Source organism: Oncorhynchus mykiss, chromosome 28, assembly GCF_013265735.2.
Source record: "Oncorhynchus mykiss isolate Arlee chromosome 28, USDA_OmykA_1.1, whole genome shotgun sequence".
Lineage (NCBI taxonomy): Eukaryota > Metazoa > Chordata > Actinopteri > Salmoniformes > Salmonidae > Oncorhynchus > Oncorhynchus mykiss.
In genome coordinates this window covers 33,616,500-33,644,456 of record NC_048592.1, presented here as the reverse complement: position 1 = coordinate 33,644,456, position 27,957 = coordinate 33,616,500, and the positions used below count along the sequence as shown (strand labels likewise).

Sequence of the window (27,957 nt, the reverse complement as noted above, 5' to 3'; positions counted from 1 at the left end):
TGGGTGGGTGTTAGTGGAGGCTGGTAGGAGAATGGGTGTGGGTGGGTGTTAGTGGGGACTGGTGGGAGAATGGGTGTGGGTGGGTGTTAGTGGAGGCTGGTGGGAGAATGGGTGTGGGTGGGTGTTAGTGGAGGCTGGTGGGAGAATGGGTGTGGGTGGGTGTTAGTGGAGGCTGGTGGGAGAATGGGTGTGGGTGGGTGTTAGTGGAGGCTGGTGGGAGAATGGGTGTGGGTGGGTGTTAGTGGAGGCTGGTGGGAGAATGGGTGTGGGTGGGTGTTAGTGGAGGCTGGTGGGAGAATGGGTGTGGGTGGGTGTTAGTGGAGGCTGGTGGGAGAATGGGTGTTGGTGGGTGTTAGTGGGGACTGGTGGGAGAAGGGGCTCAACTGGTATCGTTCCCTTCATTCCATTCTATCCGTTACCATAAAGCCCATCCTCTGATTTTAATGTGACCCCAGCCTCTACTACTGTGTGGGATTTGACTTTATTTTAGGTTTTGATAAAACTATAGTAAAACTATATGATCACCTTAAAGTCCAATCGTGTTCTAGTCTAATCGTGTTCTAGTCTAATTGTGTTCTAGTCTAATCGTGTTCTAGTCTAATCGTGTTCTAGTCTAATTGTGTTCTAGTCCAATCGTGTTCTAGTCTAATCGTGTTCTAGTCTAATTGTGTTCTAGTCCAATCGTGTTCTAGTCTAATCGTGTTCTAGTCTAATCGTGTTCTAGTCTAATCGTGTTCTAGTCTAATCGTGTTCTAGTCTAATTGTGTTCTAGTCCAATCGTGTTCTAGTCTAATCGTGTTCTAGTCTAATTGTGTTCTAGTCCAATCGTGTTCTAGTCTAATTGTGTTCTAGTCTAATTGTGTTCTCGTCTAATTGTGTTCTAGTCTAATTGTGTTCTAGTCTAATTGTGTTCTAGTCTAATTGTGTTCTAGTCTAATTGTGTTCTAGTCTAATTGTGTTCTAGTCTAATCGTGTTCTAGTCTAATCGTGTTCTAGTCTAATTGTGTTCTCGTCTAATTGTGTTCTCGTCTAATTGTGTTCTCGTCTAATTGTGTTCTAGTCTAATCGTGTTCTAGTCTAATTGTGTTCTAGTCTAATCGTGTTCTAGTCTAATTGTGTTCTAGTCTAATTGTGTTCTAGTCTAATTGTGTTCTAGTCTAATTGTGTTCTAGTCTAATCGTGTTCTAGTCTAATCGTGTTCTAGTCTAATTGTGTTCTAGTCTAATTGTGTTCTAGTCTAATCGTATTCTAGTCTAATCGTATTCTAGTCTAATTGTGTTCTAGTCTAATTGTGTTCTAGTCTAATTGTGTTCTAGTCTAATCGTGTTCTAGTCTAATCGTGTTCTAGTCTAATTGTGTTCTAGTCTAATTGTGTTCTAGTCTAATTGTGTTCTAGTCTAATCGTGTTCTAGTCTAATCGTGTTCTAGTCTAATTGTGTTCTAGTCTAATTGTGTTCTAGTCTAATTGTGTTCTAGTCTAATTGTGTTCTAGTCTAATCGTGTTCTAGTCTAATCGTGTTCTAGTCTAATTGTGTTCTAGTCCAATCGTGTTCTAGTCTAATCGTGTTCTAGTCTAATTGTGTTCTAGTCCAATCGTGTTCTAGTCTAATTGTGTTCTAGTCTAATTGTGTTCTCGTCTAATTGTGTTCTAGTCTAATTGTGTTCTAGTCTAATTGTGTTCTAGTCTAATTGTGTTCTAGTCTAATCGTGTTCTAGTCTAATTGTGTTCTAGTCTAATCGTGTTCTAGTCTAATCGTGTTCTAGTCTAATTGTGTTCTCGTCTAATTGTGTTCTCGTCTAATTGTGTTCTCGTCTAATTGTGTTCTAGTCTAATCGTGTTCTAGTCTAATTGTGTTCTAGTCTAATCGTGTTCTAGTCTAATTGTGTTCTAGTCTAATTGTGTTCTAGTCTAATTGTGTTCTAGTCTAATTGTGTTCTAGTCTAATCGTGTTCTAGTCTAATCGTGTTCTAGTCTAATTGTGTTCTAGTCTAATTGTGTTCTAGTCTAATCGTATTCTAGTCTAATCGTATTCTAGTCTAATTGTGTTCTAGTCTAATTGTGTTCTAGTCTAATTGTGTTCTAGTCTAATCGTGTTCTAGTCTAATCGTGTTCTAGTCTAATTGTGTTCTAGTCTAATTGTGTTCTAGTCTAATTGTGTTCTAGTCTAATCGTGTTCTAGTCTAATCGTGTTCTAGTCTAATTGTGTTCTAGTCTAATTGTGTTCTAGTCTAATTGTGTTCTAGTCTAATCGTGTTCTAGTCTAATCGTGTTCTAGTCTAATTGTGTTCTCGTCTAATTGTGTTCTCGTCTAATTGTGTTCTAGTCTAATTGCATTCTAGTCTAATTGTGTTCTAGTCTAATTGTGTTCTAGTCTAATTGTGTTCTATTCTAGTCTAATTGTGCTAATATTGGTCTAGTCTAATATTGGTCTAGTCTAATATTGTTCAGGTCTAATATTGTTCTAGTCTAATATTGTTCTGGTCTAATATTGTTCTGGTCTAATATTGTTCTGGTCTAATATTGTTCTAGTCTAATATTGTTCAGGTCTAATATTGGTCTAGTCTAATATTGTTCAGGTCTAATATTGTTCAGTTCTAATATTGTTCTGGTCTAATATTGTTCTGGTCTAATATTGTTCAGGTCTAATATTGTTCTAGTCTAATATTGTTCAGGTCTAATATTGTTCTGGTCTAATTGTGTTCTAGTCTAATATTGTTCAGGTCTAATATTGTTCTAGTCTAATATTGTTCAGGTCTAATATTGTTCTGGTCTAATATTGTTCTGGTCTAATATTGTTCAGGTCTAATTGTGTTCTAGTCTAATATTGTTCAGGTCTAATATTGTTCTAGTCTAATATTGTTCTGGTCTAATCGTGTTCTAGTCTAATCGTGTTCTAGTCTAATCGTGTTGTAGTCTAATCGTGAATAATGATAAGTGAGAAAGTTACAGAGGCATAAATATCGTACCCCCCTGTTAATGGTAATGGTGAGAGGTTAGATCATATCCCCAAGACATGCTAACCTTCCCTGTTATTGGTAATGGTGAGAGGTTAGATCATATCCCCAAGACATACTAACCTTCCCTGTTATTGGTAATGGTGAGAGGTTAGATCATATCCCCAAGACATACTAACCTTCCCTGTTATTGGTAATGGTGAGAGGTTAGATCATATCCCCAAGACATACTAACCTTCCCTGTTATTGGTAATGGTGAGAGGTTAGCATGATCTTTGACCCTCTGTAACTTTCTCACTCATCATTATTCCCGATTCATTCAGGATTATCTGTAACCATGGTAGCATCCACATTAATGTAAAAAAGTGTTTTGAAATATATTATATTCTTATTTACAATAAAAGTGACTCCAAAATGACACAATACATTATTTACCATTCATTTCTATAATATGAAACACAACCAAAACCGCCTAATGCTTCTAACAAGTTTGTAGAGTCATTGTGTGCTAGGAATATGGTACCAAATACTAAACTTTTTTTTCCAGATGCGGGGACTAGATACATAAAGTGCTTTCATTTCCAAACAGTTGATGAAAATACCCTCAAATTAAAGCTGACAGTCTGCACTTTAGTCATAGTTTCCTTTCCAATCCAATGTGCTGGAGTACAGAGCCAAAACAACAATAAAAATGTGTCACTGATCCAATACATTTGGAGCTCATTCTATAAGTGATTTTTTTTTCTTCCAAATGACTTATGACTTCTTTAAATGTGGGGACTAGATACATAAAGTGCTTTCGTTTGTAAACGGTAAAACAGATATGTATGAAAATACCCTCAAATGAAAGGTTACATTCTGTGTTGTTGCATCTCATGAAACATTTGATCTCAAATCCAAAATGCTGCCGTGTTGAGCCAAATTCAAAGTTTTAGCTTCACTGTCCAAAATAAATTGATAAACTATAACTAATATTGACTTTCCTTCTTCCTCTAGCAAATGAGACCACTACCACATCATCGCCTGTGGCCATCACCACGGCCGCCAACGACAAGGTCTCCCCTCGCACTTCTGGGTCGTCCCAGGCAGACGCCGGGGTGCCCCACCTCCTCCCAGCCCCCTCCAGCACCCCCGAGCCCCCCCCTAGCTCAAAACCTGGGGTGGAGGAGAAGGAAGGCCGTGGTTTGGATCCCACTGCTGACACCAACATCCTGGTCACCTCCACCACAGTAGGCTTCGTCGTCAAGGAGGACAGCAACCTCTCCCACCACTGTGAGTGTGTGGGTGTTTGTATCTGTGCAGTATGTTTGTACTCTGTTCAACAGATGTAAATAAGTGGCAGTTAGCTACATAGTAAAATAGATTTGACGGCACACCATAAAAAGGCTTCAATTATTCATGTATTCCCCTTATTCAGCAATTAGCGTGGATGTGTAATTTTCAATAATTTAGAGAAATAGAAACAACAGTTCACCTAGCAGGCATGATCATATAAAATGTCATTATTGTGTGTGAGTGTGAGACTAGAAGTGGGTATATAGACTACATTACCAAATGTATGTGCTCCTCGAACATCTCATTCCAAAATCATGGGCATTAATATGGAATTTGTCCCCCCTTTTACTGCTATAACAGCCTCCACTCTTCTGGGAAGGCTTTCCACTAGATGTTGGAACATTGCTGTGGCGACTTGCTTCCATTCAGCCACAAGAGCATTAGTGAGGTCGGGCACTGATGTTGGGCTATTAGCCCTGGCTCGCAGTCGGCGTTCCAATTCATCACAAAGGTGTTCGATGGAGTCAGGGCTCTGTGAGGGCCAGTCAAGTTATTCCACACCTATCTCTACAAACCATTTCTGTATGGACCTGGCTTTGTGCACCGTGGCATTGTCATGGAAACAGGAAAGGGCCGTCCCCACAAGTTGGAAGCACAGAATCATCTACAATCAAATCAAATCAAATCAAATTTATTTATATAGCCCTTCGTACATCAGCTGATATCTCAAAGTGCTGTACAGAAACCCAGCCTAAAACCCCAAACAGCAAGCAATGCAGGTGTAGAAGCACGGTGGCTAGGAAAAACTCCCTAGAAAGGCCAAAACCTAGGAAGAAACCTAGAGAGGAACCAGGCTATGTGGGGTGGCCAGTCCTCTTCTGGCTGTGCCGGGTGGAGATTATAACAGAACATGGTCAAGATGGTCAAATGTTCATAAATGACCAGCATGGTCGAATAATAATAATGCAGAACAGTTGAAACTGGAGCAGCAGCACAGTCAGGTGGACTGGGGACAGCAAGGAGTCATCATGTCAGGTATTCCTGGGGCATGGTCCTAGGGCTCAGGTCCTCCGAGAGAGAGAAAGAAAGAGAGAATTAGAGCGAGCATATGTGGGATGGCCAGTCCTCTTCTGGCTGTGCCGGGTGGAGATTATAACAGAACATGGCCAAGATGTTCAAATGTTCATAAATGACCAGCATGGTCGAATAATAATAAGGCAGAACAGTTGAAACTGGAGCAGCAGCACGGCCAGGTGGACTGGGGACAGCAAGGAGTCATCATGTCAGGTAGTCCTGGGGCATGGTCCTAGGGCTCAGGTCCTCCGAGAGAGAGAAAGAGAGAAGGAGAGAATTAGAGAACGCGCACTTAGATTCACACAGGACACCGAATGGGACAGGAGAAGTACTCCAGATATAACAAACTGACCCTAGCCCCCCGACACATAAACTACTGCAGCATACAGTGCCTTGCGAAAGTATTCGGCCCCCTTGAACTTTGCGACCTTTTGCCACATTTCAGGCTTCAAACATAAAGATATAAAACTGTATTTTTTTGTGAAGAATCAACAACAAGTGGGACACAATCATGAAGTGGAACGACATTTATTGGATATTTCAAACTTTTTTAACAAATCAAAAACTGAAAAATTGGGCGTGCAAAATTATTCAGCCCCCTTAAGTTAATACTTTATAGCGCCACCTTTTGCTGCGATTACAGCTGTAAGTCGCTTGGGGTATGTCTCTATCAGTTTTGCACATCGAGAGACTGAAATTTTTTCCCATTCCTCCTTGCAAAACAGCTCGAGCTCAGTGAGGTTGGATGGAGAGCATTTGTGAACAGCAGTTTTCAGTTCTTTCCACAGATTCTCGATTGGATTCAGGTCTGGACTTTGACTTGGCCATTCTAACACCTGGATATGTTTATTTCTGAACCATTCCATTGTAGATTTTGCTTTATGTTTTGGATCATTGTCTTGTTGGAAGACAAATCTCCGTCCCAGTCTCAGGTCTGAAACACATTCTTCTAGCAAGGGCAATTTTGGGGCTTCACCATGTTTCATTGAAATGTACAGCTGTGTGTCATCCGCATAGCAGTGAAAGTTAAAATTTTTGAGAGGAATGAAAGATTCGATATAGGCCGATAGTTTTTTATATTTTCTGGGTCAAGGTTTGGCTTTTTCAAGAGAGGCTTTATTACTGCCACTTTTAGTGAGTTTGGTACACATCCGGTGGATAGAGAGCCGTTTATTACGTTCAACATAGGAGGGCCAAGCACAGGAAGCAGCTCTTTCAGTAGTTTAGTTGGAATAGGGTCCAGTATGCAGCTTGAAGGTTTAGAGGCCATGATTATTTTCATCATTGTGTCAAGAGATATAGTACTAAAACACTTGAGCGTCTCTCTTGATCCTAGGTCCTGGCAGAGTTGTGCAGACTCAGGACAACTGAGCTTTGAAGGAATACGCAGATTTAAAGAGGAGTCCGTAATTTGCTTTCTAATAATCATAATCTTTTCCTCAAAGAAGTTCATGAATTGATCACTGCTAAAGTGAAAGTCATCCTCTCTTGGGGAATGCTGCTTTTTAGTTAGCTTTGCGACAGTATCAAAAAGGAATTTCGGATTGTTCTTATTTTCCTCAATTAAGTTAGAAAAATAGGATGATCGAGCAGCAGTAAGGGCTCTTCGGTACTGCACAGTACTGTCTTTCCAAGCTAGTCGGAAAGACTTCCAGTTTGGTGTGGCGCCATTTCCGTTCCAATTTTCTGGAAGCTTGCTTCAGAGCTCGGGTATTTTCTGTGTACCAGGGAGCTAGTTCTTATGAGAAATGTTTTTAGTTTTTAGGGGTGCAACTGCATCTAGGGTGTTGCGCAAGGTTAAATTGAGTTCCTCAGTTAGGTGGTTAACTGATTTTTGTCCTCTGGCGTCCTTGGGTAGACAGAGGGAATCTGGAAGGACATCAAGGAATCTTTGTGTTGTCTGTGAATTTATAGCACGACTTTTGATGATCCTTGGTTGGGGTCTGAGCAGATTATTTGTTGCAATTGCAAACGTAATAAAATGGTGGTCCGATAGTCCAGGATTATGAGGAAAAAAATTAAGATCCACAACATTTATTCCATGGGACAAAACTAGGTCCAGCGTATGACTGTGACAGTGAGTGGGTCCAGAGACATGTTGGACAAAACCCACTGAGTCGATGATGGCTCCGAAAGCCTTTTGGAGTGGGTCTGTGGACTTTTCCATGTGAATATTAAAGTCACCAAAGATTAGAATATTATCCGCTATGACTACAAGGTCCGATAGGAATTCAGGGAACTCAGTGAGGAACGCTGTAAATGGCCCAGGAGGCCTGTAAACAGTAGCTATAAAAAGTGATTGAGTAGGCTGCATAGATTTCATGACTAGAAGCTCAAAAGACGAAAACGTCATTTTTTATTTTTTGTAAATTGAAATTTGCTATCGTAAATGTTAGCAACTCCTCCGCCTTTGCGGGATGCACGGGGGATATGGTCACTAGTGTAGCCAGGAGGTGAGGCCTCATTTAACACAGTAAATTCATCAGGCTTAAGCCATGTTTCAGTCAGGCCAATCACATCAAGATTATGATCAGTGATTAGTTCATTGACTATAATTGCCTTTGAAGTAAGGGATCTAACATTAAGTAGCCCTATTTTGAGATGTGAGGTATCATGATCTCTTTCAATAATGACAGGAATGGAGGTGGTCTTTATCCTAGTGAGATTGCTAAGGCGAACACCGCCATGTTTAATTTTGCCCAACCTAGGTCGAGGCACAGACACGGTCTCAATGGTGATAGCTGAGCTGACTACACTGACTGTGCTAGTGGCAGACTCCACTATGCTGACAGGCTGGCTAACAGCCTGCTGCCTGGCCCGCACCCTATTTCATTGTGGAGCTAGAGGAGTTAGAGCCCTGTCTATGTTGGTAGATAAAATGAGAGCACACCTCCAGCTAGGATGGAGTCCGTCACTCCTCAGCAGGTCAGGCTTGGTCCTATTTGTGGGTGAGTCCCAGAAAGAGGGCCAATTATCTACAAATTCTATCTTTTGGGAGGGGCAGAAAACAGTTTTCAACCAGCGATTGAGTTGTGAGACTCTGCTGTAGAGCTCATCACTCCCCCTAACTGGGAGGGGGCCAGAGACAATTACTCGATGCCGACACATCTTTCTAGCTGATTTACACGCAGAAGCTATGTTGCGCTTGGTGATCTCTGACTGTTTCATCCTAACATCGTTGGTGCCGACGTGGATAACAATATCTCTATACTCTCTACACTCTCCAGTTTTAGCTTTAGCCAACACCATCTTCAGATTAGCCTTAACGTCGGTAGCCCTGCCCCCCGGTAAACAGTGTATGATCGCTGGATGATTCGTTTTAAGTCTAATACTGCGGGTAATGGAGTCGCCAATGACTAGAGTTTTCAATTTGTCAGAGCTAATGGTGGGAAGCTTCGGCGTCTCAGACCCCGTAACGGGAGGAGTAGAGACCAGAGAAGACTCGGCCTCTGACTCCGACCCGCTGCTTAATGGGGAAAACCGGTTGAAAGTTTCTGTCGGCTGAATGAGCGACACCGGTTGAGCGTTCCTACAGCATTTCCTTCCAGAAACCGTGAGAAAGTTGTCCGGCTGCGGGGACTGTGCGAGGGGATTTATACTACTATCTGTACTTACTGGTGGCACAGACGCTGTTTCATCCTTTCCTACACTGAAATTACCCTTGCCTAGCGATTGCGTCTGAAGCTGGGCTTGTAGCCCAGCTATCCTCGCCATAAGGCAAGTACAGCGACTGCAATTAGAAGGCATCATGTTAATGTTACTACTTACGGCTGTTGGAGGTCCTGACGAATCGTGTCCAGATAAAGCGTCCGGAGTGAAAAAGTTGAGGAGGGGTACAATGTCATTGTATGCTGTAGCGTTAAGATTTCCCTTCACTAGAACTAAGGGGCCTGGCCCGAACCATGAAAAACATCCCCAGACAATTATTCCTTCTCCACCAAACTTTACAGTTGGCACCATGCATTGGGGAAGGTAGCTTTCTCCTGGCATTCGCCAAACCCGAATTCGTCCGTCGGACTGCCAGATAGTGAAGTGTGATTCATCACTCCAGAGAACGCTTTTCCACTGCTCCAGAGTCCAATGGCCGCTTTACATCACTCCAGCCAACGATTGGCATTGCACATGGTGATCTTAGGTTTGTGTGGCTGCTCAGCCATGGAAATCCATTTCATTAAGCTCCCTAAAAACAGTTATTGTGCTGAAGTTGCTTCCAGAAGCAGTTTGGAACTCTGTAGTGAATGTTGCAACCGAGGCCAGACTATTTTTACACACTACGAGCTTCAGCACTCGGCAGTCCCTCTCTGTAAGCTTTTGTGGCCTACCACTTCGCGGCTGAGCCGTTGTTGCTCCTAGACGTTTCCACTTCACATTAACAGCACTGACAGTTGACATGGGTAGCTCTAGCAGCACAGGAATTTGATGAACTGACTTGTTGAAAAGGTGGCATCCTATGGTTATGGTAGTGAGAACGCAGAGGGGAGCAGCTGGTTATTGTAGTGATGAAGCCGAAGGGAGCAGCTGGTTATGGCAGAGGGGAGCAGCTGGTTATGGCAGTGACGAAGCCGAAGGGAGCAGCTGGTTATGGCAGAGGGGAGCAGCTGGTTATGGCAGAGGGGAGCAGCTGGTTATGGCAGAGGGGAGCAGCTGGTTATGGCAGAGGGGAGCAGCTGGTTATGGCAGAGGGGAGCAGAGGGGAGCAGCTGGTTATGGTAGTGATGAAGCAGAGGGGAGCAGCTGGTTATGGTAGAGGGGAGCAGAGGGGAGCAGCTGGTTATGGCAGAGGGGAGCAGCTGGTTATGGCAGAGGGGAGCTGGTTATGGCAGAGGGGAGCAGCCGGTTATGGCAGAGGGGAGCAGCTGGTTATGGCAGTGAGGAAGAAGAGGGGAGCAGCTGGTTATGGTAGTGATGAAGCAGAGGGGAGCAGCTGGTTATGGCAGAGGGGAGCAGAGGGGAGCAAGCAGCTGGTTATGGTAGAGGGGAGCAGCTGGTTATGGTAGAGGGGAGCAGAGGGGAGCAGCTGGTTATGGTAGAGGGGAGCAGCTGGTTATGGTAGAGGGGAGCAGCTGGTTATGGCAGAGGGGAGCAGAGGGGAGCAGCTGGTTATGGCAGAGGGGAGCAGCTGGTTATGATAGTGATGAAGCAGAGGGGAGCAGCTGGTTATGATAGTGATGAAGCAGAGGGGAGCAGCTGGTTATGGCAGTGAGGAGCAGCTGGTTATGGTAGAGGGGAGCAGCTGGTTATGGTAGAGGGGAGCAGCTGGTTATGGTAGAGGGGAGCAGCTGGTTATGGTAGAGGGGAGCAGCTGGTGGAGGTGTGTGTGTGTGTGTGTGTGTGTGTGTGTGTGTGTGTGTGTGTGTGTGTGTGTGTGTGTGTGTGTGTGTGTGTGTGTGTGTGTGTGTTATAGAGAGGTAGGTATAGGGCAGGAGGTGACTGTGTACTAATGGAGGCTTTATAGAGTTTATGAATAGAAGGGAAAGGACAGTGAGTGCCAATGTAGTACAGCCCTGTGTCAGGGGTCATGAAGGGTAATACAGCCCTGTCCCAGGGGTCCTAAGGGGTAACACAGCCCTGTCCCAGGGGTCCTGAGAGGTAACACAGCCCTGTGTCAGGGGTCCTGAGAGGAAATACTGCCCTGTCCCAGGGGTCCTGAGGGGTAACATAGCCCTGTCCCAGGGGTCCTAAGGGGTAACACAGCCCTGTCCCAGGGGTCCTAAGGGGTAACACAGCCCTGTCCCAGGGGTCCTAAGGGGTAACACAGCCCTGTCCCAGGGGTCCTAAGGGGTAACACAGCCCTGTCCCAGGGGTCCTAAGGGGTAACACAGCCCTGTCCCAGGGGTCCTAAGGGGTAACACAGCCCTGTCCCAGGGGTCCTGAGAGGTAACACAGCCCTGTCCCAGGGGTCCTAAGGGGTAACACAGCCCTACCAGGGGTCCTAAGGTGTAACACAGCCTTGTCCCAGGGGTTCTAAGGGGTAACACAGCCCTGTCCCAGGGATCCTGAGGGGTAACAGTCCTGTCCCAGGGGTCCTGAGAGGAAATACAGCCCTGTCCCAGGGGTCCTGAGAGGGAACACAGCCCTGTCCCAGGGGTCATGAGAGGAAATACAGCCCTGTCCCAGGGGTCCTGAGAGGAAATACAGCCCTGTCCCAGGGGTCCTAAGGTGTAACACAGCCTTGTCCCAAGGGTCCTAAGGGGTAACACAGCCCTGTCCCAGGGGTCATGAGAGGTAACACAGCCCTGTCCCAGGGGTCCTGAGAGGTAACACAGCCCTGTCCCAGGGGTCCTAAGGGGTAACACAGCCCTGTCCCAGGGGTCATGAGAGGTAACACAGCCCTGTCCCAGGGGTCCTGAGAGGAAATACAGCCCTGTCCCAGGGGTCCTGAGAGGAAACACAGCCCTGTCCCAGGGGTCCTGAGAGGTAACACAGCCCTGTCCCAGGGGTCCTGAGGGGTAACAGCCCTGTCCCAGGGGTCCTGAGAGGAAATACAGCCCTGTCCCAGGGGTCCTGAGAGGTAACACAGCCCTGTCCCAGGGGTCCTGAGAGGTAACACAGCCCTGTCCCAGGGGTCCTGAGGGGTAACAGCCCTGTGTCAGGGGTCCTGAGAGGAAATACAGCCCTGCCCCAGGGGTCCTGAGGGGTAACATAGCCCTGTCCCAGGGGTCCTGAGGGGTAACACAGCCCTGTCCCAGGGGTCCTGAGAGGTAACACAGCCCTGTGTCAGGGGTCCTGGGAGGAAATACAGCCCTGTCCCAGGGGTCCTGAGGGGTAACATAGCCCTGTCCCAGGGGTCCTGAGGGGTAACACAGCCCTGTCCCAGGGGTCCTGAGAGGTAACACAGCCCTGTGTCAGGGGTCCTGGGAGGAAATACAGCCCTGTCCCAGGGGTCCTGAGGGGTAACATAGCCCTGTCCCAGGGGTCCTAAGGGGTAACACAGCCCTGTCCCAGGGGTCCTAAGGGGTAACACAGCCCTGTCTCAGGGGTCCTAAGGGGTAACACAGCCCTGTCCCAGGGGTCCTAAGGGGTAACACAGCCCTGTCCCAGGGGTCCTAAGGGGTAACACAGCCCTGTCCCAGGGGTCCTAAGGGGTAACACAGCCCTGTCCCAGGGGTCCTGAGAGGTAACACAGCCCTGTCCCAGGGGTCCTAAGGGGTAACACAGCCCTGTCCCAGGGGTCCTGAGAGGTAACAGCCCTGTCCCAGGGGTCCTAAGGGGTAACACAGCCCTGTCCCAGGGGTCCTGAGGGGTAACACAGCCCTGTCCCAGGGGTCCTGAGAGGTAACACAGCCCTGTCCCAGGGGTCATGAGGGGTAACACAGCCCTGTCCCAGGGGTCCTGAGAGGAAATACAGCCCTGTCCCAGGGGTCCTGAGAGGAAACACAGCCCTGTCCCAGGGGTCCTGAGGGGTAACAGCCCTGTCCCAGGGGTCATGAGAGGTAACACAGCCCTGTCCCAGGGGTCCTGAGAGGTAACACAGCCCTGTCCCAGGGGTCCTGAGAGGTAACACAGCCCTGTCCCAGGGGTCATGAGAGGTAACACAGCCCTGTCCCAGGGGTCCTGAGAAGTAACAGCCCTGTCCCAGGGGTCCTAAGGGGTAACACAGCCCTGTCCCAGGGGTCCTGAGAGGAAATACAGCCCTGTCCCAGGGGTCCTGAGAGGTAACACAGCCCTGTCCCAGGGGTCCTGAGAGGAAACACAGCCCTGTCCCAGGGGTCCTGAGGGGTAACAGCCCTGTCCCAGGGGTCATGAGAGGAAATACAGCCCTGTCCCAGGGGTCCTGAGGGGTAACAGCCCTGTCCCAGGGGTCCTGAGAGGTAACACAGCCCTGTCCCAGGGGTCCTGAGAGGATATACAGCCCTCTCCCAGGGGTCCTGAGGGGAAATACAGCCCTGTCCCAGGGGTCCTGAGAGGTAACACAGCCCTGTCCCAAGGGTCCTGAGGGGTAACAGCCCTGTCCCAGGGGTCCTGAGGGGTAACAGCCCTGTCCCAGGGACCTGAGGGGTAACAGCCCTGTCCCAGGGGTCCTGAGAGGAAATACAGCTCTGTCCCAGGGGTCCTGAGAGGTAACACAGCCCTGTCCCAGGGATCCTGAGGGGTAACAGCCCTGTCCCAGGGGTCCTGAGGGGTAACAGCCCTGTCCCAGGGTTCATGAAGGGAGAAGTGAGACATTGAGAAATGGCACTTGTGTAACATTTGATTTTCTCTTTCTCCCTCTTTCTGTCACTTTCCCTCTCTCTCGCTCACTTTTAATTCCCCTCTCTCTTTTCTTCTCTGACACTCCCTCTCTGTCTTTCTCTCTCTCCTTCTCTCTCTCTTGGTTTCTTTCCTCTCTCTCTTCTCTATAGCTGGAAGTGAGCATTTCCTCCTGGGTGAGAACCTGACAGTGGCAGTTCTGGGAGTAGTGATCCCCATAGGTAAGTACATTTCCACTCTCTGTACTCCATGGAGGCTGCTTCTCCTGCCCCAACTGCTATATTTATCTCCTATCTACTGATCCTGGTTCAGTTTGGATGAGAGGGACCATGCCTAGAGACATGGCCCTACTCTCCTATCCACTGATCCTAGTTCAGTTTGGACCGGAGAGATCATGCCATGGCCGCTCGCAGAAGCCGCGGTGTGTGTCTTGACATTCTGCCACTGCATAACCATCCATTTATTGTCTGTGTTGGGTACGTTCCAATCAAAACAACCATAGACCTTCAGGTGGCCGTGGGTTTGGTTGCATATATTATTGCAGGTAGTCAGAAAACGCATAGAGATGGAGGTAGTCTAAATGGATGAAAAACTGACTGAAACACCTGGGGGCTAACTAGATTTGTCCAATAAGAAATGTTATTTTCATTTTACGCTGCAAATGATTGCGTTGCGTGCCCTAATGAACGTGACCCTGTCGTTCTGTCCTTTTCTGGAGCATTTTTATCATAATTCATGTGGAGCCGAGGCTTTACGTGTAGGGTACTGAGGTCATAGTGAGGGCATATGGGCAATGCTAGTCTCTCCTAACCTTCTTATTACAGAGTAATGGACACACTGGTGGTCACAGGGACAGCAGAAGACTCACCAAGGTGAATTAGATTAGCAGAGAATTAGCCAATAAGCAGAAAGAACCCAGCAATGTTTGGGCTGACCCCCTTCACCTGGCCCCACTCCCTAATCTTTATAAGGTGACTTAGACAGGACAGGACTTACCCATATAATGTAATAATGTCCTCAAGCATAAGTAATGGCATCGTGATGATGATATGAGTTTTTACTCGGGGAAAGAGGGAAAGTTAGTAAGTCACTCTGTACTAAAATGTAAATCAATTACAATGAACTCTTAGATTATGAAATTATGTCACCTTTTACTCTGAAGATAATCTGCAACTCCTTTTGGAATCCAGCTAATATTAAAGTGTAATAAATCTGCAGTTAAAGCTAACCTGTAGTAATACTCAATTGAAATATAATGTTGAAGTAGCTAGTGAAGGTAATGTTAGCTTCTACCTACTGTAAGAAAGGATGTCTTCTAGACACCCTTGTCTCTCGGTACTTAAATGCATCAGTTAAATATACAACCCTTAAAGATTCTAGTAAACCCTCAGTTTTATGAGCTTGCTGGACAGTTAAAGTTCCTCTGGGTCAAATCCTACTTCACTGACCAAAAGTCCAGTCCATAATAGCCACAGTTTTTCATGAATACTGACTCAAGCCCAGTTTTTGCAAAGATCTCTCAGAAATGACCCATCTGGCAGGACTTGGTGTCATGGTTACGCAAAGCCTAGCTGGCTCCAGAAGTTCTGAGACAACCATAATGTTGCCTAGATAATTGTTTTTCAAAGTAATGAGATTATACCTTGATGATATTAATGGCAATTGATCCACCAGCCTAGCAAAGAAATCTCCAACACAAGGCCAGTTCCTTCTGCGTCCCCCTCTCCGCTCTGTCCCCCCGCATGCCTTAATTTGCTCTACTTCATCTCTGTGCCTTTCGTCTCACGATGCTCATGCTCCGATGACATTAACGCTCCCCCATCTCCCCTGTGTCCCCCCTATCCTTTCCCTGCCACTGTGTGTTAAACGCATGCAGTTCCTATTGTTGCCACAGTGATCTTCGGCCTGCTCTGCACCGGCGTCTACCTGGTTTGGCGGAACTATCGCCAGAACGCCACCAAGAGCATGAATTTCGACAACCCTGTCTACCGCAAGACCACGGGCGAGGGCGAGGAGGACGAGATTCACATCGGCCGGACGGATGGCATCATGGGCGGCCACCACGGGCACCACCCGTACCCGGCCGGAGTGGGGTGTGGCGTAGTCGGCGGGGGCGGAAATACATGCCCACAGTTCATTGCGCTGCCACTAGGTGGCAGTATGCCTGATCCGGGGACTCATTGGTACACGGAGCAGCCTATGCTGTCTACTACGGCGAAATGAGTATGGATACAAGACAAGATGGCCGCTCAGGAGGTTAATTTTCAAGATGGCCGCCGCTCAGGCACACGCACACACAGTACTGAGGTTACAGGTCACTCAAGCTGACTGACTTGTTGAATGGATGGACATATGATGTTATGATATCATCACATCCAGCCATTAAAGTCCATGATGTGCCAGTTCATTACACAGGATCGACAGTTTTACACTTTCTACGTTTTTAAATGTGATGTCAGAGTTTGGGTGGGTTCCAATTGAATTCCTATCAATTTAGAAAATTGATAAGAATTCAGTTCATGAATTCTCTACGTATCAATTGAATTTAGATACATTTCCTCACTGGACTTGAAAAGGAGTCAACTCCAATTCTGTATGTTTTTCATCCACTTTTGATCAATCTAAGCAGTATTGAGCTGTGTTATATGTCTCACGTTTAAGGGCGAGAGGAGTTACAAAATATTATTTTAATCCTTGACGTTTTAAATTTAGGCTCTCCATTTTATTTCCCTGGTGGAACCTCAATTTTCTGGAGAGACTTTTTAGGAGGAGGTTTAAACCACGGCAGCACCTTAGTAGATGGGACAATCTGTACGGTTTTAAGATATTCATTTAACATGTTTTATTGCTCACCTCATTATTACTAAAGATGTCATAGTGTTTAGTTATTCTGGTCGGGGCATTTGTCTTGGAGTGGAGTGAAAGGTTTAAGAGAGAGTGTGTGGGCTTGTGTGTGAGTGTGAGTTTGCTTGTGTGGATTTACGTGTGTGTGTGTAAACCTGTGTGTGTACTTTCTCTCGCCATTGGAGAGGAGTTTTCAAAGCATCCTTGTTGATATCCTGTGAAGTACAGTTGAGCCGTGGCAGAAACCTCTTTGATGTTTTCTTTATTGAACCACAAAGGCTATCAGAAGGCAAGCAGGGAATAGGAGGGTCAAGGAGAGATTTTGGTGGAATCCAAGAAAAAACTGAAGGCTTAGCGAGAGAAGCCTTTGTAGTTATTAAGGTTGGCCTGGATTTATAGACCCAGTGAAAATACGTCTAATTACAAGCTAATGGCCAAGGGTATCTGTGTTGGGCAGGATAATGACAACAGAGTTGGCTGAAGCAGAAATAGCCAGCTTTCTGGCTAGCATGCTGATTATCAAGGCTAAAGCAGAAATAACTAGCTTTCTGGCTAGCATGCTGTTTATCAAGGCTAAAGCGGAAATAACTAGCTTTCTGGCTAGCATGCTGTTTATCAAGGCTATAGCAAAAATAACTAGCTTTCTGGCTAGCATGCTGTTTATCAAGGCTAAAGCAGAAATAACTAGCTTTCTGGCTAGCATGCTGTTTATCAAGGCTATAGCAGAAATAACTAGCTTCCTGGCTAGCATGCTGTTTATCAAGGCTAAAGCAGAAATAACTAGCTTTCTGGCTAGCAGGCTGTTTATGAAGGCTAAAGCAGAAATAGCTAGCTTTCTGGCTAACAGGCTGTTTATCAAGGTTAAAGCAGAAATAGCTAGCTTTCTGGGTAGCAGGCTGTTTATAAAGGCTAAAGCAGAAATAGCTAGCTTTCTGGCTAACAGGCTGTTTATCAAGGTTAAAGCCGAAATAGCTAGCTTTCTGGGTAACAGGCTAATGTGTATCTAGGCTAAACCAGAAATGGCTATTGGCTACCAGGCTAATTGTTAGCTATTATTCTTCTCTCCTTTTTAGCTGTTTTCCATGGCCATAGGGTATGTGGTTGGTACATGTGTCATCTGTTTTTGGTGATTTTATTCTCCCATCTGCTCTCTTTGTCAGTAAACTCATACACACACAGTCACTCACCCTCGATAGATCACACAAAGGCATGCATATTCACTCACCCTTCACAAGCACTCCACAATGCCCCTGTCCTCGTTCTTTGAGCAGATGTCATTGTGAGCTTTCATACAGGAGGGCAATAGTAGGAGGTCTCTCATACAGGAGGAACTCAGTAGGAGGTCTATCATACAGGAGGAACTCAGTAGGAGGTCTACCTATCATACAGGAGGATCTCAGTAGAAGGTCTAACATACTGGAGGATCTCAGTAAAAAGTCAAAAGTAGTGTATAGGCACTATATAGGGAATAGGGTGACAGTTGGTTTGCAGTTCTCAACAGTAATGAGGTTCGGTCAGGTTGGATCCTCCGGTCAGTATACACGGCCCTCCTTTGTCCCCCTCTCATTTGTCCCCCTCTCTTTTATCCCCCTCTCATTTGTCCCCCTCTCTTTTATCCCCCTCTCATTTGTCCCCCTCTCTTTTATCCCCCTCTCTTTTATCCCCCTCTCTTTTATCCCCCTCTCATTTGTCCCCCTCTCTTTTATCCCCCTCTCATTTGTCCCCCTCTCTTTTATCCCCCTCTCATTTGTCCCCCTCTCTTTTATCCCCCTCTCTTTTATCCCCCTCTCATTTGTCCCCCTCTCTTTTATCCCCCTCTCATTTGTCCCCCTCTCTTTTATCCCCCTCTCATTTGTCCCCCTCTCTTTTATCCCCCTCTCTTTTATCCCCCTCTCTTTTATCCCCCTCTCTTTTATCCCCCTCTCTTTTATCCCCCTCTCATTTGTCCCCCTCTCTTTTATCCCCCTCTCTTTTATCCCCCTCTCTTTTGTCCCCCTCTCATTTCTCCCCCCTTTTTTATCCCCCTGTCCTTTTGAGCTGTCTGTCACACTAGTGCTCCGCTGTGCTGGGTAAATAGACATTTCAGAGTCCCTTCCATTGTTGTATTTTTGTTCACGGAGACCGACAGGAGGGAATGGGAATGAGTGAGATGGAGGGTGTGTGTTTTGTTTATGTTCATCCCACAGCCATATTGAAAACTTTTTGTAGGCTCTTTGTTGCACAGCCCTCTCAGAATGCCTTCTATGATGTATGTATTGCATGGGGAGGTTTGTGTGTGTGTGTGTGTGTGTGTGTGTGTGTGTGTGTGTGTGTTGTGCACGTTTGTCAGGGTGAGTGCACATGAATTTGTGTATTTGGGACCGGAGTAGCTGGCGGGGGGGGCGGGGGGGGGGGGGGGGGGGGGGGGGTTGAAAATCATGATTTGTAAATACATTGTCATATTGCAAAAAAAAGTTTGATAAAGTATTATACAATTGTGTAAAAGAAAAAGATGTACATAAGATTTTAGATAAGAAAAAATTGTTGACGACGGTAAATTAATTTATTTGTATAAAAGAACACTGTATTGCCTGATTGTACGAAATATGAATTAACCACCAAAGTGTTTTGTGTTGTCGCTTGGTCTTGTTTTCATCCGATATCCTTTTATTTTTCAAATTTGTATTTTATTTATTAGTACAAGTCATACAAGGTGGTTCATTCTCAATATCATCTCGTTATCTTTCATCCTCCTCTGTTTAGAAAATGAATTGTTGTTTTCTCCTGCCTTTTTGTCTTCTTTAGGTATTTTTTTACACTGTTTTGCTGTGGGAGGGAGATGGGATCTTATGTACATGAAAATAACATCTGTACTCAAATTGCCAAAATGGTCTGTCACCTTTTTATTATTTTCTGAAGTTATTCTTAAATATTTCTATATATTGATATATACAATTTTATTGAACATCTCTTCCTTGTGTCTTTTCTTCCGACTGTTTCTCTTATGATTTGAATCCTCTTTTTCAGCTAAACCTTAGACTGTCATGCTAGCTGAGAGACCACACAAACCTTAGACTGTCATGCTGGCTGAGAGACCACACAAACCCTAGACCGTCATGCTAGCTGAGAGACCACACAAACCCTAGACTGTCATGCTAGCTGAGAGACCACACAAACCCAAGACTGTCATGCTAGCTGAGAGACCACACAAACCCTAGACTGTCATGCTAGCTGAGAGACCACACAAACCCTAGACTGTCATGCTGGCTGAGAGACCACACAAACCCTAGACTGTCATGCTAGCTGAGAGACCACACAAACCCAAGACTGTCATGCTAGCTGAGAGACCACACAAACCCTAGACTGTCATGCTAGCTGAGAGACCACACAAACCCAAGACTGTCATGCTAGCTGAGAGACCACACAAACCCAAGACTGTCATGCTAGCTGAGAGACCACACAAACCCTAGACTGTCATGCTAGCTGAGAGACTAGCCAAACAGACTGTCATGCTAGCTGAGAGACCAGCCAAACCCTAGACTGTCATGCTAACTGAGAGACCACACAAACCCTAGACTGTCATGCTGGCTGAGAGACCACACAAACCCTAGACTGTCATGCTAGCTGAGAGACCACACAAACCCAAGACTGTCATGCTAGCTGAGAGACCACACAAACCCAAGACTGTCATGCTAGCTGAGAGACCACACAAACCCTAGACTGTCATGCTAGCTGAGAGACTAGCCAAACAGACTGTCATGCTAGCTGAGAGACCAGCCAAACCCTAGACTGTCATGCTAACTGAGAGACCACACAAACCCTAGACTGTCATGCTGGCTGAGAGACCACACAAACCCTAGACTGTCATGCTAGCTGAGAGACCACACAAACCCAAGACTGTCATGCTAGCTGAGAGACCACACAAACCCAAGACTGTCATGCTAGCTGAGAGACCACACAAACCCTAGACTGTCATGCTAGCTGAGAGACTAGCCAAACAGACTGTCATGCTAGCTGAGAGACCAGCCAAACCCTAGACTGTCATGCTAACTGAGAGACCACACAAACCCTAGACCGTCATGCTAGCTGAGAGACCCCACAAACCCTAGACTGTCATGCTAGCTGAGAGACTAGCCAAACAGACTGTCATGCTAGCTGAGAGACCAGCCAAACAGACTGTCATGCTAACTGAGAGACCACACAAACCCTAGACTGTCATGCTAACTGAGAGACCACACAAACCCTAGACTGTCATGCTAGCTGAGAGACCCCACAAACCCTAGACTGTCATGCTAACTGAGAGACCACACAAACCCTAGACTGTCATGTTAGCTGAGAGACCACACAAACCCTAGACTGTCATGCTAGCTGAGAGACCACACAAACCCTAGATTGTCATGCCAACTGAGAATCCAGCCAAACCCTAGACTGTCATGCTAGCTGGGAAACCAGCCAAACAGGCTGTCATGCTAGCTGAGAGACTAGCCAAACAGACTGTCATGCTAGCTGAGAGACCAGCCAAACAGACTGTCATGCTAGCTGAGAGACCAGCCAAACCATAGACCAGGGTTCCCCAACTGGCGGCTTGTGGGTGGTTTTATTTGGCCCCCCAAGTTTTCTGAGCCCTCAAAAAATGTGTTATTTTATTTGTATTGTTGGACATAAAATCCTGTAAAAACACCAGGAAATCAGCTCCACGTGACTTTAATTGAAGAAATCAGTTCCCAAGTATTCCCATCCATAACGGAGAGACACGTGATCGTATACAAATGTGAGCAAGGTTTAAAATTATTATGGGTTAGTCAAACAATATATCAGTTTGGGCTTCTTGAGGTCAATTTGCAGTCTACAAACTATTTGTAATTATGTTCCAGCCCCCTGACCATCTGCTCAAGAAGAAAATCGGCCCGCGACTGAATCTAGTTGATGATTCCTGCCTTAGACTGTCATGCTAGCTGAGAAACCAGCCAAACCTACAGAACACATTGGATTTTTGCATTGTAATTTCAGAAAATATATTCAGTAATTTTGGAATGATAGTATTTCTTATCCGGCAGTGTTGATTGGCTGTGACATTTGCCTATTGATTTGTTCCGCCAGGCCGGCAGCTGTTGTGACTTTGTGATCTAGTGGAAATCGGGTCATGTTTATTTTTTTGTATATTTTACCTTTATTTAACTAGGCAAGTCAGTTAAGAACACATTATTATTGACAGTGATGGCCTAGGAACGGTGGGTTAACTGTCTTGTTCAGGGGCCGAATGACAGATTTTTAGGTTTCTAGGTTTCTATTCAAGCGTTGATCGACATGGTAATGGCTCTATAGTATTGGAGAAAAGTTAAAAAAACTGACCCTCCGTTACATCTTGTCATGTCGTAACGTACAGTACGCATAAAGCAACTATTTCTGTCTTACAATCTCTCTCCACCAGGTTCAGCACTTCTATCATCCTTTAAAAACAAGAAATGGACAGTGACGGGGGTAAGGGGGGATAACTAGTCATTTTTTGCGTCATCATTGCATTGCGATCATCATTCTCAAAGCCGCTGTTTACTTCTGAAGATCACTTGAGCACCGCCCTAAAAACCCGATTCAAATTAGACAAAACCTTCAAATAGGTATGTAATGACACATTATATAAACTCCTTATAGAGTTTTATTTATATTTTAGAGGCGATAAGTTGGACAGATCGAGTGAAAAAATATATATTTTCCCACACAACATCTTGGGATGCGGGGGAGGGAGGAGATTTGTTTTGAATGCAGCCCAATGCTGTTGCAATTCACCTAGCTTCCACATATAGGGGGTGTAATTCAGATAACTTCTATGTGTGGCACCTTTAACCACACAAAGTAAAATGGTCGTGAGCAAACCAAGTCACAGAATCCTCATCCGGTTGTGTCTCATTCCACAAGGGTGCTAATTTATGAGGCAAAGCATTTTAACGACAGAAAGTAAAATGGCCATTTGTCTGCATAGTTCCTGTATTGTTCCCACAGTAAATGATGCACTAGGCATAGGAAGCCCAGTTGAGCTTTGGGCAGACAGGAATGTGTCACAGATGTTGCTCCCCCAGACTGGAGCCCAGATGGACATCTTTAATCAGAGCTCCGTGAAACAGGACTGGGAGGATGTGGGAGTCAACTGGCACCCATAGGGCTCTCTGGGAACAGAGTGCCATTTGGGTCTCAGGCATACTGTATAGTGCACAGCTGGGTTTACTAGACAGTAGCAGAAGTGATTTTATGATAGTGTGTCAGTGATGTGTCATATAGACCATATACTGTATGAATATAAATGAATCATTCTATACAGTGCCTTTTTATACAGAAAAATATTAATGGACTTATTCCACATTTTGTTGTGTTACAGCCTAAATTTATATATATATTTTAAATTAAACACCCCATAATGCAAAGTGAAAATGTGTTTTTAGAAATGTTTGCAATTGTATTGAAAATGAAATACAGAAATATATAATTGACATAAGTATTCACACCCCTGAGTACATGTTAGAATCATCTTTGGCAGCGATTACAGCTTTCTGGGTAAGTCTCTAAGAGCGATTACACCTGCAAGTCTTTCTGGGTAAGTCTCTAAGAGCGATTACACCTGCGAGTCTTTCTGGGTAAGTCTCTAAGAGTGATTACAGCTGTGAGTCTTTCTGGGTAAGTCTTTAAGAGCGATTACACCTGCGAGTCTTTCTGGGTAAGTCTCTAAGAGCGATTAGAGCTGTGAGTCTTTCTGGGTAAGTCTCTAAGAGCGATTAGAGCTGTGAGTCTTTCTGGGTAAGTCTCTAAGAGCTTTGCTCACCTGGATTGTACAATATTTGCACATTATTATTTTTAGTGTGATGGGGATGTGACTGCAGGCTTGGGGTCAGTGTGATGTGTGTGTGTGTGTTTCTGTTCAGCCAAACAACGTTCCAAGGAGGTGATCGTTCAGTTTCTCAAGCCTGATGGCAGTTGTCTACAGACAGAATATGCTCTTATACGCTTGGGAGGCAGAGGCAGAAACCAGATCCGTACCACAGGGTGCAGCTTTAGAGAGACAGCCATCCTTGCCTGACAGACCTGGAGAGATTACTCGGTAAATATGGAACTTAATGTCAGGTTGACCTTCCTTCCTATGTCTGAAGCACTGTGGTCGAGATGTTTGTTGAATTCATCCTGCTGGCGTCTTCCTGGGGTGTTACTGCTGTACGCTGTGATTTGCTGAGGTACAGTGGGGCAAAAAAGTATTTAGTCAGCCACCAATTGTGCAAGTTCTCCCACTTAAAAAGATGAGAGAGGCCTGTAAATTTCATCATAGGTACACTTCAACTATGACAGACAAAATGAGAAAAAAAATCCAGAAAATCACATGGTAGGATTTTTTATTTATTTATTTGCAAATTATGGTGGAAAATAAGTATTTGGTCATCTCAATACTTTGTTAAATACCCTTTGTTGGCAATGACAGAGGTCAAACGTTTTCTCTAAGTCTTCACAAGGTTTTCACACACTGTTGCTGGTATTTTAGCCCATTCCTCCATGCAGGAGGAATGCTGGTATTTTGGCCCATTCCTCCATAAGTGGGAGAACTTGCACAATTGGTGGCTGACTAAATACTTTTTTGCCCCACTGTACAAGAGACTCTACTTCCCTCATCAGTGGCTCCATCTCTGTTGAGCGAAGTGGCAGAGGCAGACCTGGGTCCATCAGGCAAGCTGCTGTGGGGGTTGGCTGTCAGAGGATTCAGTATGCATGAGAAGCGCTTACTTACACAGTGACTTCAGGAGGACCTGCGCCAAATGTTTTGCAGCAGTAGTTGACTGCAAGTGTGCCTCGAGATTGAGAAGGCACAACACCACATCAGACCGCGACTGGCAGTCAGTTTGAAGTTGGTCAGTGTGGATCACGAACGTCTCCAGCAACTTCACAAGCTGTTCGAGTCATGCTCTGTGCTGGCCCTCGGATTTCTTCCCTGTTAGCTAGTGATAGTGATGCACAAGCTAGACCTATATGAAACATCGCCATCTACTGGCAACATTTACCCACCATACCTGCCAGTTTCAAAAGCTCGAAAACCTCATAATTATTTTTTTTTTAAACTTGAAAACCAATTTGATTTTAGAAGTTTAGGAGAAAAAAATCTCAAACAAAACAATTTGATGTTGTTTTATTTTTATTTGTTTTGCAAGTCAAAGAGAATAGTTTCTGTATAGTTTTATATTTACAAACAATTTTAGTTTTTATTTTCAGTTTTCATTTACTGTAATAACCTTGACTCACACACACACACACACACACACACACACACACACACACACACACACACACACACACACACACACACACACACACAGCCAAGCTACACACACACACACAGCCAAGCTTCACACACTCCTTCTCTCCATTACAGCCAAGCCTCACACACTCCTTCTCTCCATACAGCCAAGCTTCACACACTCCTTCTCTCCATACAGCCAAGCTTCACACTCCTTCTCTCCATACAGCCAAGCCTCACACACTCCTTCTCTCCATACAGCCAAGCCTCACACACTCCTTCTCTCCATACAGCCAAGCTTCACACACTCCTTCTCTCCATACAGCCAAGCTTCACACTCCTTCTCTCCATACAGCCAAGCTTCACACTCCTTCTCTCCATACAGCCAAGCTTCACACTCCTTCTCTCCATACAGCCAAGCCTCACACTCCTTCTCTCCATACAGCCAAGCCTCACACTCCTCTCCATACAGCCAAGCCTCACACTCCTTCTCTCCATACAGCCAAGCCTCACACTCCTTCTCTCCATACAGCCAAGCCTCACACTCCTTCTCTCCATACAGCCAAGCCTCACACTCCTTCTCTCCATACAGCCAAGCCTCACACTCCTTCTCTCCATACAGCCAAGCCTCACACTCCTCTCCATACAGCCAAGCCTCACACTCCTTCTCTCCATACAGCCAAGCCTCACACTCCTTCTCTCCATACAGCCAAGCCTCACACTCCTTCTCTCCATACAGCCAAGCCTCACACTCCTTCTCTCCATACAGCCAAGCCTCACATACGCCCACTAGGATAGAGAATAAGTCCTACTGGTCCGGTTATAATTCATGTGATCTATTGTGGCTGACAGGGCATTGTATCTCAATTTGTAAGCTCAAGGTGGATTACTTTGAATGCTTTTGTGATTATTATAACACTAGTAATGGATTGGAGCTTTTGTAACTTCTAAATGCATTTAGCATTTTAAGGGGGCGGACTCACCTTATCCAGATGCACTACTACTACTACTGCAACTACTACTACTGCTGTTACTACTACTACTACTGCTGTTACTACTACTACTACTACTACTGCTGTTACTACTGCCACTACTGCTACTACAGCTACTATTACTGCTGTTACTACTGCTACTACTTCTACTACTACTACTATTACTGCTGTTACTACTACTACTACTACTACTACTGTTACTACTGCTACTACTACTACTACTACTACTGCTACTACTACTACTGCTGTTACTACTACTACTACTGCTGTTACTACTACTACTACTGCTGTTACTACTGCCGCTACTGCTGTTACTACTGCCACTACTGCTACTACAGCTACTACTACTGCTGTTACTACTGCTACTACTTCTACTACTACTACTATTACTGCTGTTACTACTACTACTACTACTACTGTTACTACTGCTACTACTACTACTACTACTACTACTACTACTACTACTACTACTACTGTTACTACTACTGTTACTACTACTGCTGTTACTACTACTACTACTACTACTGCTGTTACTACTACTACTGCTGTTACTACTACTACTACTACTACTACTACTACAACTACTACTGCTACTACTGCTGTTACTACTACTACTGCTGTTACTACTGCTACTACTACTACTACTACTACACCTGCTGTTACTACTACTACTACTACTACTACTACTACACCTGCTGTTACTACTACTGCTACTACTACTACTGCTGTTACTACTACTAGTAGCACTCATTGGAGAAATAAGACATTTCAGGTTGATGTGTCACTTTACAAAATTATTTTATTGCTAATCCCATACATACAGTTGAAGTCGGAAGTTTACATTCACTTAGGTTGGAGTCATTAAAACTTGTTTTTCAACAACTCCACAAATTTCTTGTTAACAAACTATAGTTTTGGCAAGTTGGTTAGGTTTGGACACCTACTTTGACACAAGTAATTTGTCCAACAATTGTTTACAGACAGATTATTTCACTTATAATTCACTGTATCACAATTCCAGTGGGTAAGAAGTTTAGATACACTTGACTGTGCCTTTAAACAGCTTGGAAAATTCCAGAAAATGATGTCATGGCTTTAGAAACATCATTTGAGTCAATTGGAGGTGTACCTGTGGATGTATTTCAAGGCCTACCTTCAAACTCAGTGCCTCTTTGCTTGACATCATGGGAAAATCAAAAGAAATCAGCCAAGACCTCAGAAAAAAATTGTAGACCTCCACAAGTCTGGTTCATCCTTGGGAGCAATTTCCAAACACCTGAAGATACAACGTTCATCTGTACAAACAATAGTACGCAAGTATAAACACCATGGTACCACACAGCCGTCAGGAAGGAGACACGTCTCCTAGAGATGATCGTACTTTGGTGCGAAAAGTGCAAATCAATCCCAGAACATCAGCAAAGGATCTTGTGAAGATGCTGGAGGAAATGGGTACAAAAGTATCTATATCCACAGTAAAACGAGTCCTATATCGACATAACCTGAAAGGCCGCTCAGCAAGGAAGAAGCCACTTTTCCAAAACCGCCATAAAAAAGCCAGACTACGGTTTGCAACTGCACATGGAGACAAAGATTGTACTTTTTGGAGAAATGTCCTCTGGTCTGATGAAACAAAAATAGAACTGTTTGCCCATATTGACCATCGTTATGTTTGGAGGAAAAAGGGGGAGGCTTGCAAGCCGAAGAACATCATCCCAACTGTGAAGCACGGGGGTGGCAGCATCATGTTGTGGGGGTGCTTTACTGCAGGAGGGACTGGTGTACTTCACAAAATGGATGGCATCATGAGGGAGGAAAATTATTTGGATATATTGAAGCAACATCTCAAGACATCAGTCAGGAAGTTAAAGCTTGGTCGAAAATGGGTCTTCCAAATGGACAATGACCCCAAGCATACTTCCAAAGTCCAGGTATTGGAGTGGCCATCACAAAGCCCTGACCTCAATCCTATAGACAATTTGTGGGCAGAACTGAAAAAGTTTGTGTAAACAAGGAAGCCTACAAATCAGACTTAGTTACACCAGATCTGTAAGGAGGAATGGGCCAAAATTCACCCTACTTATTGTGGGAAGCTTGTGGAAGGCTACCTGCAACGTTTGACACAAGTTAAACAATTTAAAAGTAATGCTATCAAATACTAATTGAGTGTATGTAAACTTCTGACCCACTGGGAATGGGATGAAAGAAATGAAAGCTGAAATAAATAATTCTCTCTATCATTCTGACATTTCACATTCTTAAAATAAAGTGGTGATCCTAACTGACCTTAAACAGGGAATTGCTACTAGGGTTAAATGTCAGGAGTTGTATTTGGCTAAGGTGTATGGGAACTTCCGACTTCAAATGTATGTACGTCTC

The 27,957-nt window shown here is 45.0% G+C and overlaps 1 protein-coding gene across 1 annotated transcript in view; it reads left to right on the top strand.

Annotated features, from left to right (window-relative positions):
• LOC110508229 (low-density lipoprotein receptor-related protein 8-like) overlaps positions 1-18,006 on the top strand; it is a 170,836-nt gene extending 152,830 nt beyond the window's left edge. The window contains exons 16-18 of the mRNA XM_036966528.1: positions 3,952-4,227; positions 13,647-13,715; positions 15,371-18,006. Coding sequence (XP_036822423.1) covers positions 3,952-4,227; positions 13,647-13,715; positions 15,371-15,717 — 692 coding nt within the window. The 3' untranslated portion in view covers positions 15,718-18,006. The remainder of the gene's footprint in view (positions 1-3,951; positions 4,228-13,646; positions 13,716-15,370) is intronic.
• Positions 18,007-27,957: the final 9,951 nt, after the last annotated feature.